The 13,112-nt window shown below is 49.9% G+C and overlaps 2 protein-coding genes across 6 annotated transcripts in view; one reads left to right on the top strand and one right to left on the bottom strand.

The window, feature by feature from the left end:
• Window positions 1-4,848, top strand: part of Smarcb1 (SWI/SNF related, matrix associated, actin dependent regulator of chromatin, subfamily b, member 1) — a 32,281-nt gene extending 27,433 nt beyond the window's left edge. For both annotated transcript variants that reach the window (XM_046421310.2, XM_046421311.2), the window contains exons 8-9: window positions 4,112-4,243; window positions 4,500-4,848. In XM_046421310.2, the coding sequence (XP_046277266.1) occupies window positions 4,112-4,243; window positions 4,500-4,539 (172 nt within the window). In that variant the 3' untranslated portion in view covers window positions 4,540-4,848. The remainder of the gene's footprint in view (window positions 1-4,111; window positions 4,244-4,499) is intronic.
• Window positions 4,849-6,896: 2,048 nt separating this feature from the next.
• On the bottom strand, window positions 6,897-9,042 carry Derl3 (derlin 3). 4 transcript variants are annotated; one of them, XM_046421312.2, is made up of 7 exons: window positions 8,886-9,042; window positions 8,696-8,761; window positions 8,525-8,598; window positions 8,321-8,414; window positions 7,751-7,946; window positions 7,244-7,334; window positions 6,897-7,124 (listed from the first exon to the last, which is right to left on the bottom strand). In XM_046421312.2, exons 1-7 carry the CDS (start codon window positions 8,976-8,978, stop codon window positions 7,031-7,033), a joined length of 708 nt encoding a protein of 235 aa, XP_046277268.1. In that variant the 5' UTR covers window positions 8,979-9,042; the 3' UTR covers window positions 6,897-7,030. The 4 variants fall into 4 exon arrangements, with proteins under 4 accessions (XP_046277268.1, XP_046277269.1, XP_046277270.1 ...); XM_046421313.2 differs by having other exon boundaries at window positions 8,696-8,758; window positions 8,886-9,034; XM_046421314.2 differs by lacking the exon at window positions 7,244-7,334 and having other exon boundaries at window positions 6,897-7,186; window positions 7,860-7,946.
• Between the last annotated feature and the right edge of the window lie 4,070 nt (window positions 9,043-13,112).

A 13,112-nucleotide genomic window follows, 5' to 3' on the forward strand; every position in this document is an offset into this window, starting at 1 on the left:
GGTACTGGTTTTCAGTATATTCATAGAGTTGCAAAGTCATCACCACAGTTAATTTTAGGACACCCCAAAAGGAAGCTCCATACCCTTTAACAGTCACTCCCTGCATTTTCCAAGTCTCCTAGACCTGGGCAACCAGTACTCTACTTTCTATGAGTGGATTTGCCAATTTTAGACACATACTATAAATGGAGTCATTCACTATTTGGTCTTTTATGACTAGCTTCTTAGCATACTGCTTTCAAGGATCATCCGTGTTGTAACATGTATCAGAACTTCATTCTTTATGACTGAATAGTGTTCCATTGTATGGCTGTACTACCTTTCATTTATCCACTCATCAGTTGATTGGCTTATGGTGTTTGTTTCTACTTTTTGCTGCTGTGAAAAATGCTAAGAACATTCATGTATAAGTTTTTGTTTGATCACTTGTTTTCAGTTTTCTTGGGTATATATATCTATGAGTAGAAATGCTGAATCAGATGGTATTATCCTCACTGTTATTTTATCATTTTGAAGAATTGCCAGATTGTTTTCCAAAGTAGCTGCACCACTTTACATTCCCACCAGCAATGTGAGGGTTCCAGTTCCTCGAAATCCTTGCTAGCACTTACTTATCTACCTTTTCTTTCTTTAGTTTTTTGTATCATAGCCATTCTAGTGGATGTGAAGTAATTGGAGTTGCATTTCCCTAATAACTAATAAAATTGAGCATCTTGTCATGTATTAGTGGCCACTTGTATATCTTCTTTGAAATCATGGCTTATTCAAGTCTTCACCTGTTTTTAAATTGGATCGGGTTTTTGTTTATTTTTTGGTACTGGGGACTGAACTCAGGGGCACTCAACCACTGAGCCATATCCACAGCCTTATTTTATTTTGTATTTTATTTAGAGACAGGGTCTCACTAAGTTGCTTAGCATCATGCTTTTGCTGAAGCTGGCTTTGAATTGCAATCCAACTGCCTCAGCCTCCCAAGCTGCTGGGATTATAGGTGTACACCACCACACCCAGCTACTGGATTGGGTTTTTATTATTATAAGAGTTCTTTATATAGTCTAGATACAAGTCCCTTAACAGACATGATTAGTATGGTTTTTCCTATTCTGAGGGATGTCTTTTCACTTTCCTGATGGTGTTCTTGGTAATTTCCATGTCATATCTAAGAAACCATTCCTAATCCAGTCTGTTGTCCCAGCATCATGATGAAAGACTGCCCTTTCCCCACCCATCCAGGAAGCTTGGTTGCAATTATAAGAGTCACATTGAATTTGGTCTCCTCCTTCCCAGCTGATGGAAAAGCTATGGACACTTCATTTTCCCTTCAGGTCTCATTTATACAGTGAGAATAATAATGCTTCTCAACTTATCTGGTTGTTTTTTGTTTGTTGTTGTTTTGTGGTTTCCCCTAGGTGTTGGTGGTCTGAACCCAGAGTCTCTTACATGCTAGGAAAGTACTCTACCACCTAGCTACATCCCCAGCCCATTGTAGTTGGTTTTTTTTTTTTTTTTGGAGAAAGGGTTTCACTAAATTGCCCAGGTTGGTGGCTTTAAACTCACAATCTGCCTGCCTCAAACTCCCAAGTAGCTGGGATTGCAGGCATGTGCCACCATGCCCAGCTTCAGAGCCTGTTTTGTTATATGAAGTCACAAAAGTGAGATCACATTGAAAATAAACCTGAAGCTACTCAAGGAGCATCAGTCCCACTATGACCTCAGGCAAGGCCCTCCTGTCTTGGTGTCTTTGTCCCCACCACCTGGACACTTTAGAATGAAAGGAACATCCAGAGTCCCTGGAAGCCTCAAAGCCCATGAATCAGAATTTTTCTCAGGAGGAATGGGAGTCTCCCAGGGGCCCAAACTTCTTGGAACTCAGGGAAGCATCTCTCTGCCTGCATGTCCCCCCAAACCTGAGACAGTCTAGTGCCTCCTCCAGGCTCATCCTTACATGGTTGACTGGAACAATTCTTATTTTAGAATAAACCCACTGGAGTGGAATCTTCCCAGAGTAAAGGGGACGTAAACAAAGAAGCCTCTGGGTCTGCTCATCAGCTCTTGTTTAAATTCTGAGGAAAACATGTTTTGCTTCCCTCAGCGTGGGCTTGGTGCTTTTCATGTCTGCCCTCCTAAGGAAGATAGCCAGGAGCCCTGGAGGTGAGGGATGATGTTTGGGGTTTGTGGCTAGGCATTCCTGGATTGCCAAACCAAGCTGTTGAGGAGGAGTTAGCCCTAGGGGACCACAAGGGTGAGGGCTGCCAGGTCCTAGGCCTCTGAGTCACCAGCATGTGCTCAGGCTTCCTGGCCTCTAGGTCTCATGGGCCCCATGGGCTAAGCTTCAGCAAGAGGTCAGGCCCATTTCTTCTGGGGCCAGGGCAGCTCTGGTCTGTGGTACTAGCCTCAAACAACACCCTAGACCCAGGCAGGAGGGCCCAGGGTCGTTGAGACACCTTCCCCTCGCCTCTCCAAGCTAGGGAGAATGGCTCCCAGCCTGGCCTTCCCAGGCCATAATGGGTCCTTGGTTGCCAGTGCAGGGTGTGTGTTGGCTGGTGTGTTGGTGAGGGGCCATGGCTCTGCATTCAGCCCTAGGGGAATGCTTCTCTGCAGCTGATCAATCATATCACCTTCAGGGAGGCCATTTGAGAAGGTGCCTGGCCCCTACGAAGTTCCCTTGATGGAGGGATGTTGGTTAATAATAATAATCCTTGGGGCTAGAGATTCAGTTCAGTAGTATAGCACTTGCCTAGCATGTGGGAAGCCCTGGGATCGATCTTTAGCACCACACACACAAAAAAAATGTTGATAATCCTTCAACAACCCTTTACAGCACTAGATAGTGTTCCTATATTCTGCATGAAAACCCAAGCAGCCCTGCCAGGGATCTGTTCTCTTTTAGCCATTAGTGTCTGCCAGGCACCTCCTGGGACCCTGCCTGCCTTTTGCTCCTCCTAAAGCTGATGGGCACTGCACAGTGGCAGGCTGCGGGTGGGTAGGATTATGGTAGAATAGGGTAGGGAGACCACTCAGCTAGAGAGAGCAAAAGACTCTAGAAGGCCAGAGTAGTAAGGGGAAGGCCAGGAAGGGAAGGAGAAGATTATGGTTAGGGCTTTCTTCTGAGTCTTTCTGCCAGGCCAGGGGTTCAGTGCAACACGTGAGTAACTTCTTAGCTTCCTGTTGCAAATCTGAAAACCAAAGCCCAGTGAGGCAGCAGCTCAGCCATACCTTTCCCTCTCCAAGTGCTCCCATGTGCATAACCCTGTGCCCTCTTAACCTTTGCCCATGCTGACCCCACCCCTACTTCTGTGCCCACTTGGCCAGAGGAGGGCACAGGGAGCCCCTCAGGGTGGAGCTGGGCTCTCTGAGGGATTATAGGGTTGGGCATGGTCTGAGGATATGGTTTCTGGTTCCAGTTCTGGCAGCGAACTGTCTGGCTGTAAGCAAGTAAGCTAGTTTCTCTGGGGCTTAATGTGGACCCATGAAGTGTGCTAAGCTGCAAGTGAGTAGAACACTCAAGAGTGACCAGCCCTGCCCAGCAGCCCTCAGTTAATGATGCAGAGGCCTCCTCCTTCCACCCTCCATGCTGTCTCCTTGATCAGTGGGTTCTGATGGGTTACTGCACTGGACAGAGTAGGACAAACAGGCCTCGGACTTCCAGCTATGGTCCAGTGACAGTAGCCTGGCCTAGTCCACACTTTTCTGTCAGTGGAAATTACTTCCACAGCCAGCAGCCCCCTTCCCAGTCTCTCAGACAGTGATGGTGAGGAAGCAAAGGAACTGTTGAGAGTTGACTTTGAAGAGAGGCTGCTGGGTCGTGGGCCTATTATTGCTGGGGGAGGCCCTGGTGTCTCCAGCAGCTCCCTTGAGGTTCAGGTGACAGGCGTATCCCCCAGCTTCCCCTATCAGCAGTGCTGCTGTGAGGAGTGAGGACACAGAAATGGGCCTTGGTCCCTGTGTGGGCCTAGTAGCAGAGGCAAGTGAGAAGTAAGAAAAAATTTACTCTTTTATGCTGTGTGCTGGCCACCTCTTGGAGGGCTGGGGTATGGGAGAACAATGGTTTCTGGGGACTTCCCTATTCTGTGAATTGACCATTGTTCCTTTCACTGCCTCCCCTCCCCAGTGAGAATCCCTTACCCACGGTGGAAATTGCTATCCGGAACACGGGTGATGCTGATCAGTGGTGCCCGCTGCTGGAGACCCTGACTGATGCTGAAATGGAAAAAAAGATCCGAGACCAAGACAGGAACACAAGGTATCCTTCCCCTGTGATCTGTGGGCTCTGGAAGCAACCTATGTTGCTAGAGGAAGGTTCCTGGGTGTTGAGACCTCTTCCGTCCCCCAGGATGGGTTCCCCAGCAGAAAATAAAAGCAAATTTTCCAGTCAGATCTGACCACAGCCAGAGCAGATTTCAGGGTTCCTGGAGAGGCGGGCATAGCAGACAGGCAAAGCCAAGAGAAGGCTGGGAGCTGGAACTAGCCCCAGCTGACCATCCCCTCCCCTCCTCTAGGCGGATGAGACGTCTTGCCAATACTGCCCCAGCCTGGTGACCAGCCCATCGGTGCTTGGCTCCCACGGAGCATCTCAGAAGATTGGACTGCCTCTCTCCTTCCTCTTCTGGCAAGGAGACAACCCAGTGCCATCCCAAGGGACAGGGGGTGGGGTGGGCTGCAGAGGTGGGAGGCCTCCAGGTGCCCTCCCCCAGCACACATTCCATTTGCTGAGCCCCAGTCCTGTCCTCCCAACACCCTCCCCCAGTGTCTGGGGTCAGGAAGAAGCGTCGTTTTGGGATGTTTTGTTTTTGTATAGGAGCCCCAAGCAGGGCTAGCAACACTTTTTAAATAAAAGGCAATAGGTCATGTTCAGTTTCTTCAGTGTCTTGGCATAAAAATAATGGGAGAGCCAGGAGTAGGACCAAGCAGACTTAGAGGAAGAGGGTGGTATGTGGCCTAGGCTGACATGCCAAGCTTTACCCTTCCCTGCCTCCAATTCCCAGGTAGATGATAGATGGAGGTTAACAGAACTCCACTTTCAAGATACCCCAGCACCCTCTAAGACCATTGAGGCAGAGCCCAATCCGCTTTTCTTTGAGCCTTTCAGCTTCTTATTGGACACTTATGCTCAGCATGTCCTTATAGAGGAAGAGAAAGGAGAAGTGTGATTGTGAGGCTCGGGGAGGGGCTCAGCTATCTTCCAGTGATACCTGCCCCTGCTGTCTTCACTTGGCCTTAGAAAAGAAGTGCAGCTCTCCTGTTTTATGTGTATAACTCCAGGGCACACATTAAACTGGGGTCTGTCTACACCTGTAGCCTGAGCCAGGCCTATTGTGAGGAATGTGAGTAACATACCTAGCCTAGTGCTAGCTTTTTGGGTTGATATGGTGTGTACAGAGGAGACCCAACTCACAGCCCCCCCTCCCCATTGTGCTTCTGATTAGATTATTGTACCATACCTTGTCTGTAACCATGGAATTATACCCATTCTAAAGAATGACTTAGGCACCATGAGGATGGCATATGTGGATCTCTTTGCTGAGCCAAGCACTGCTTGGCAAACTGGGCACATAGCTTCAGTCTTACTAAAAACAATGACCCCAGACCCCAACCACCTGGGCAGTTGCCACCCTTGGCTGCTGGCAGGTCCTCTCCTTGCCAGGGCAGGGCTGGGGGCAGGTCAGAGACTGTTGTCTTCCCTGGGCACATGATAGTGCCCCCAAGCAACCTGGCTTTCAGCCTCAGCCTGTGCAGGCCAGAGGTAGAGCTCTTGAGTAGGGATTGGGGCTTTGAGCATGACTATTCCTGGGGCGGAGAGCAGCTTGTGACCTGAGTAAAGCTCTCCTCTCACCTTCTCTGGCAGAGCCTATCCAAGAGTAGAATTCACCAGAAACAGCAAGAGCATACAGGCTTTACTGGGAGAACGTCAACAAAGTGCAAGATTCCAGGCCCATTTGGCCTGGAAATGAACAAGCTCTATTGCTAAGGGGTTTGCTGAGGCTGGTGGCAGCCCTGTGTCATTATAACTGGTAAGGTAGAAACAACCCCAGCTGCCTTACTCTGCTGGACAGAAAGGCCCACTTTCCTGGGAAGAACTAGTGCACCAAGTCCTACCTGCTTCTGGACCCTTTGAGTACCTCCAGCCTAATGCAAGAGTTGCTACTTTATCAATTTTCCTACAAAATTGAGGTCAGACTCATGAGGAATAGTTTCATTACAATGTAAATGACTAACTGCCTGTGGCTGGAGAAGCCCCTGTGGTACTGAGCATCCACAAATAAGATGGGCAAGCGTACAGCAACAAGGAAACCTGGCCAGCATCTGATGTACACATTCAGAGGATATGGGGAGATATGGGGTCAGAGAAGGCTCACCTAGATTCTCGGCCTAAATGGTAGGGACAGAATTCCCCAGAGGTCTGTGTCTGAGCCAGTCATAGGACTCTGAAAATGGAAAAGTTTTCTAGGCTCTGGGGTCACAGAAGAGGCAGAAGACACAGTCCTGGCACTCTGCACCTGACTTCATAAAGCCTTCAGTTCACCTGCTAGAAAATGAGGTCCACTTGTTGAGGTTTTTGGTGAGGATGAGAAAGGCCAGGTGGACATGAGCCTACAGACACCACAGACTAGGCTGTGTCCTGCCCCAGCCATTAAGGTCTAGCTAACCCCCTTGATTAGCAGGGAACAGAGGCCCAGGGAGATAGGACTTGCCCTAAGACTTCATCAAGGCACTGATAGGGCTGGGACAGTAACCCTGAGTCTGTCATTTGTGAGCTCAAAGCTCTGCTGGGCATCCATGGGCAAATTGTTTGCCTTCTCTGGGCCCCCCTGTCCTACCACCTTCAGTTGGGCAAAGAGGGCAGGCATGGAAAGGGATGAGAGGATGTGGCTGGCTGAGACAGGGGGTACCAGTGCTGTGCTTCCAGAGGCTGTTTATTCAGGTGAGCCCTTTCATCCTGGCCCCAGACTCCAGGATGGGTTCTACTGCAAGCAGTGGTTAGGGGTAGGTTGGAGGCCTCCCACAAGAGTCAGACTGGCCCAGGGTGGGCTTACTGCTGTGGGTGTGGTTGATGGGGTCTTGGTTGCTCCTCAGGAAGGGGCAGATAATTGGGGTCCTCTTCAGGGGCATCCAGTAACAGCTTCCTGTGGAGAGGGATCCACAGAGAGCTGAGGCCAGCACAGGTCTCCAAGGGCGTGGAAGTTGCCTGAAGGGAAGGGAGGGAATGGGAAAAGAGGGGTATGCAGTCATCTCCAGCACTCACAAGAAGCTGGGTGTCAGCAGCAGCCTCTTGCCTCCAGGCTGGTTGGGGAAGACATCCTCCAGGAAGTAATAGATGTGGCCCACAGCAATCCCTATTGAGAAAGCCACAGAATGTCAGAGGCCACCCTACACAGCCCAGAGTGACCCCAGGCTTCAGAGCATGGGCACCCCCCAATGTCCTGTACAAACTGCCAGCCCAGAGACAGGCTTAAGGAGCCTAGAAGTGAGCACGACCCGGGGAAGAAAAGGAGGGCCTGTGAACACTAGGGGAGCATGAACCATGGAGCAAGAACTCTTCCTTACCTACCCATCCCTCCCCCAGCAGGACCCACCCAAACATCAGCAGGTCAACCCTGAAGATGCCGCATGAGGGGTTGTAAGAACTGAGGAGCTGGGAGGGCTGTGGCTGAGAGGACCAGTAGAAGTAGGAGAGGATGCCCTGAGGCAGAGCAGCATGTCCAGAAAGGACCAGCCAACCTGGGGCAGTGGAAAGGACAGGCAGGCTCACCCAGCAGGTCCACAAGGATTGAGTTGCCCAGCAGCAGTGAAAAGCCCATGAGCGCCCAGGGCAGGAATGGTGCCTGGAAGGTGAGGAGGCCGAAGAAGTTGACTCTCACCCCAGGGCTGCGACGGCTCCACACATACACCAGCATGGCCATGAGGGCCTGGCCCAGGAAGAACAGACTACCCAGAAGTCCCAGCAGCTGCACCAGAGTCAAGGTGACTTGGTACAAGTCTCAGCTACATCCAGGGTCTCTCTGACTTCCTTAGCCCCCAGAGTCCTTCCACTGGATCCCCTTCCCTCGTTGCTCTTGTTCATTCCCCATCAAGACAATATCCCCTTCATCCCAGGCTCCAACCACTGCCCATTTCTCCTGGATACCTGCATTCAGGGCTCAGAGCTACCAACACCCCACCCGGCCTTCCAATTAAGATGGCAGCGAAATAACATCCTAAACTGAAGTAAATGACTGTGCCCTCTCCTTGGCCCCAGGCGGTCACATCAAGCACCAGAGTCAACATAGGCCAGACCTCAAGGAGTTGTGGCTTGAGGTTCCTGAGCCCGTGGGAAGGATATTGTCATCAGGACGCCACCGAAGAGAAACATGAAGACGAAGTCAGCTGTACGGCCGCGAAAGGAGCCCTCCTCCAGCATACGGCAGTAACGGAACCTGCAGCGTTTGTATAGGAAGTGCCACCTCCAACCTAGCCTCAGTTTCCCCTCTCCCAGCCCAGGGTCCCCGCCCCCATACCCTGCCCAAATCCTTGCGACATAGGATACACGAAGAGCATGTTGAAGAAGAAGCTGAATCCTAGGGGCCCGAAGAAGAGGAAGTTGGTGACAAGCCTCCAGACCTACGAGGTGTGGCGGGTGGGGGGGGGGGAGTAAGGGTAGTCAGGCGTGGGGAAGGTGGGGCCAGGCCAGCAGGTGCAAGGGACGCGGCGGCCTCACCTGGAACTTCCGGAACACAAGATGCGGGTTGAAGTAGAGGTGGAAGGGGCTGAGAAGCTCCAGCTGCTGTGGAACCAGGGGCACATCAGGGGATGTCCCCGGATCCACGCCGTTAACCCTGGCTACCTTCCCTAAAACCCCCTCGTTCCCCTCCAGGGTCGGTAACTATAGCGACGCCCAGTCTGCTCACCACGGCGGCTGTGGTGAGTACACAGGCTGCGGTGTAGGCCCTCGTCACCGCCGGCACCTGCAGAAACTCAGCCGCCAGCCCCTGCAAAGCCATTGAACCTTCTCCGGCACGCTTAGCCAGTCCTGAAGCGCGTTCTTTAACCCACCCGTGAAACCGCCTCCAAGCCCCGCCTAACTCCTGCTTTTGGCCAATCCTGGTGGTAGCCGCGGAACAACCGGGCTGGAGGGAGGGGCTCTGGGCTTGGTAAGCCAATAGAAAGAGGAAGAGAGAAGTTGGAAGTGGAAAAGAAAAAGCGGGCGGGTCGGAACAACTAGCCAATGAATAAGCCACACGGTTGAGCACGTGTCGGTTGTTGTGGCTGCAGTGGCGGCGCGGGAGAAAGTGTGGCCAATGAGGAACTGGCCTCTTCAAGATATTCTAGAGGAGAACCAATAGCAAAGGACCACGAGGCCACCATGGGGGCGGGGCTCGGATTACCGCCTCAGGGGGGAAAAGACCCGAGCCAGGTGCTGCGAGGCCGGAAAGGGGCGGAGCCACGGGGGTGGGTGAGACCAGAAGTCCGGAGGTGTTAGTCCCGGTCTCCCCTCCTACCCCGCCTCTCCCATAGTGATCTTGGCGTGTTCTACCCTGTGAGAATCTGGGGCAGGGCCGCCTACTCCGCAGCAAAGGAGGCGCTTGGTAGCATGTCCAAATTTCCCCAGACGTTCAGGGTTCCCTAACCTCTGCTTGCCCCTGCTGGAAATCTTCCTGGCCGCTCTCTGGGGAAGGGGCTGAGTTTGGGGGACTTGTGGCCTTAGGCGAAAAACAAGGATAGTGGGGCAGGCCAGAGCAAGTGGATAAGATGGAGAGGGACTTGATATTTTGATAGAAGAAAGAAACTTCATACAGTCAGTCATTCGACTGTCATGTACAATGTATTGGGTGCCCTTCTAAATGCTGGGGATACAGCAGTTAATGAGCTAGAGATAGTGGCTGATAGAAAATAAGACAAATGTGGGGTGTGACCAGATGGTGGCCTACCAGCTGCGTGGAGTGATCAGGGAAGCCTCTGTGAGGAGGTGATTGTCACTTTTTTAAAGTGCCCATTAGGCTGGGCATGGTGGCGCAGGCCTTTAAGCCCAGCTATTTGGGAGGCTAAGACAGAAAGATACAGAGTTCAAAGTCAGCCTCATCAACTTAGCCAGACCTATCTCAAAAAAATAAAAAGGGCTGGGGATGTGACTCAGTGGTTAAGCGCCCTTGGATTAAATCAACCTTATCAATAATAATAATAATAATAGCCCATTAGGATGGTTATACAAACAAAACAAGAAGACAGAAAATGACAAGTGCTGTCCAGGATACAGAGAAATTGGAAATTTTGTGTGCTATTGCTGAGAATATAAAATGGTGTGGCTACTATGGAAAAACAGTATGGCTATTACTCAAAAGTTAAGAATAGAATTACCATATGACCCAGCAATTCTACTGCTGGGTACATACCCAGGAGAATTGAAAGCAGTAACTTGAATCAGTAATTTATTTTCACACCCATGTTCATAGCATATTCATAACAGCACAAAGGTGGAAACAACCCAAGTGTCCGTTAACATGGGAATGGATAAAGTGTGGTATATACGAAAATGGAATATTATTCAGCCCTAAAGGAATGAAATTCTGCATCTTGAAGACATTATGCTAAGTGAAATTATACAGGTACAAAAGGACAAATACTGTAGTATTTCACTTAAATGAGAGGGGAAGTGGGAAGCTGTAGTTCAATGGGTAAAGAATTTCAGTTTGAGAAAACTGAAAAGTTCTAGAGATTAATAATGGTGATTGTTACACATGAATGTGAAAATACATACATAATACTATTTAACTATACACCTTAAAATGGTCAGAACAAATTTTATGCTTTATGTATTTTATAACTTATAAAAATTTTATCTATGTCTCTCCTGAGGGCAGTGGATTGTCAGAGGAATCAGTAAGCAGAGGGACATTTCAGGTGACAGTGGTGGCTTGGGCAGGATAGAACTGTGGGTCCAGGAGCAGTGGAGGTGGTTTTGCCCACAGACCAAACATGGCTGTGAAAGAGGGTTTCCCAGGGACATTGTTAGAGAACAGAAAGATAAAGATGGCGGGAACATGAGGTTAAGAGAATAATTCTATAAAATGGGCCCATTTTTGCTGACTCTCCACATGCTATCTTTTCCAAGAAGCAATTCACCTGCACCCCTGCATGGGCCTACGTGAACATGATATGTTACTATCATGTTAACTATCTGCTAACTACAGGAGAAATGCAGGCCCAAGATAATGTCGATGGAAGAACTCAGGAGGTTTTTTGTGACCAGGTCCTGAAACTCTGGGAGATAAGGGTAGTTCTTCCTAACCATAAAATATGTAAGAATGTATGGTTAAGATCCAATTAGAGGGCTGGGGTTGTGGCTCAGCGGTAGAGTGCTTGCCTAGCATGTGTGAGGCACTGGATTTGATTCTCAGCACCACATATATATAAAATGACATAAAGATACATTGACAACTAAAAAAAAAATTTCCAAAAATCCAGGGCTGGGGTCAGTGGTAGAGCACTCACCTAGCATGTGTGAGACCCTAGGTTTGATCCTCAGCACCTCATATAAATAAATAAAGGTATTGTGTCCACCTACAATTTAAAAAAATATTTTTAAAAAGTCCAATTAGAACTGATCAGCATGGGCCAAATTGACCTAGAGCTGCTATGACAGTGGGGACTTGAGAGTCTGATGTCATCCTGCTGTCCGCCAAAAGTCAAGAGGTAGACCTGGGCAGAACTCTCTGGAAACTTCTCTGGGATCTCCAATAAAACTGGACTGCAGGAGAGGCACATTGTTCCTCTCTTCTGAAGAGGACCTGCTCTCTCCCTTGAGAGTGTCCCCTTTCCCTTTTCCTTATTCCTTCAATAAACTCATTCCTATTACTCTGAGCTACATGTCTGAAATCTTTCTGACTTGATTGCAAGAACAGGGGTTTGAAGAGGCAGTCTTCACACTGCCTCAGTATCTTGAAAGGCCCCAGCTCCATAACATCCATGACTGTGAGAGAGAAGTCAAGGCCCACACTTGGGGCCTAAGCCAGAGTAGGTAGATGGTGATGGCCATTGCAGAGAGGAAGAGCACTTGAGTAGAAGGTAGAGAGATGGAGAGTTCTATTCTGGCCTCATTGATTTGGAGAAATCTTTGTGACATCCACTGGCAAAACTATTGAGTATGGCATTGGGGGAAAGTAGGGTCAACAGTGCACATGTGGGTGTCAGTCACAAGCAGACCAATGGCATCTATAGCCTGAGCCTGTGTGAGATGCCCAAGGGGTAAGGGTAGATGGAGAAGAGAAGCCAGGCCTGGCAACCTGACTTTCAGTGCTCTGAGAAAGAAGGCAAACCTAACCAATAGGATCAAAAGGTTGGGGGAAGGGAAAGGTTTAGGAGCTGAGCCCAGGAAGTGCTTCAGAAAGGACCATGCAGTGAGAAGTTCAGGGAGATGTGTGCCTTGGGACTGTGGGATGTAGCCATGCCAAAGTCTCTGGTGATCAGGATAATGGTAAGCAGGAAGAAAAGGAAAGTGCTCATAAAGTCAGCACGGGGAATTCCGCCTTGGATGTCCATGTTTGTACATAAGACCAGGGATCCTCTAGTCCAGGTCCTGAGGTCCCTGGAGACTAAAGCTAGCTGAGAGAACTGGTTGAGCAGGATACTCAGAGCACAAGGGTCCCACAAGGATACCGAGGGGGGGTTCCCTGGGGACCAGTGCCTGATGAGAGTGGGTCAAGGTGCCACTGGAGAGAAGTGGAGAGCTGGCAGGCTGAAGGGGATGTGCATTTGTGTAGGGTATTTGTTAAGTACCACTAATACAGCAGATTGGACCAAAGTGCTAAGAGATTGGGGTTTGGGGCAGGCTGAGAGAAACCCCTCAGATGGCCTTGGTTTTCCAGTAAAGCAGACCAAGGTCATATTTGAAGTGGGCCAGGGAGAGCAGATCCCTTGGTGGCAGCAGTGTGCAACAGGGCAGGGATCCAGGGCCTCTGACGCCAGGACAGGCGCCACCAGACTGGTAATGAACCCAAGGAGGGAGGGAGGTCAGGTTTCAAGCCAGCTTGGGGAAGGAGGGAAGGTATTCTTCCTTAAGGCATTTAGCTTGCTGGCCACCCTCCACTTGGGGTCAAGATGGGGCTAGCAGGAGGGGCTCTCATTGTCAGCAGGGACGT

Source organism: Marmota monax, unplaced genomic scaffold (genome assembly GCF_021218885.2).
Source record: "Marmota monax isolate L192 unplaced genomic scaffold, Marmota_monax_Labrador192_F-V1.1 WCK01_AAM20220418_F8-fsc00157, whole genome shotgun sequence".
NCBI lineage: Eukaryota > Metazoa > Chordata > Mammalia > Rodentia > Sciuridae > Marmota > Marmota monax.

What these genes read in the sequence shown, in the direction of transcription:
- Derl3 (XM_046421312.2), bottom strand. Translation starts at nt 8,978, where the DNA reads ATGGCTTTGCAGGGGCTGGCGGCTGAGTTTCTGCAGGTGCCGGCGGTG. An exon ending in TACTCACCACAGCCGCCGTG is followed by an intron (nt 8,762 to 8,885) that starts GTGAGCAGACTG and finishes CTGGTTCCACAG; the next exon opens with CAGCTGGAGCTTCTCAGCCC. An exon ending in TTCTTCAACATGCTCTTCGT is followed by an intron (nt 8,415 to 8,524) that starts GTATCCTATGTC and finishes CAAACGCTGCAG; the next exon opens with GTTCCGTTACTGCCGTATGC.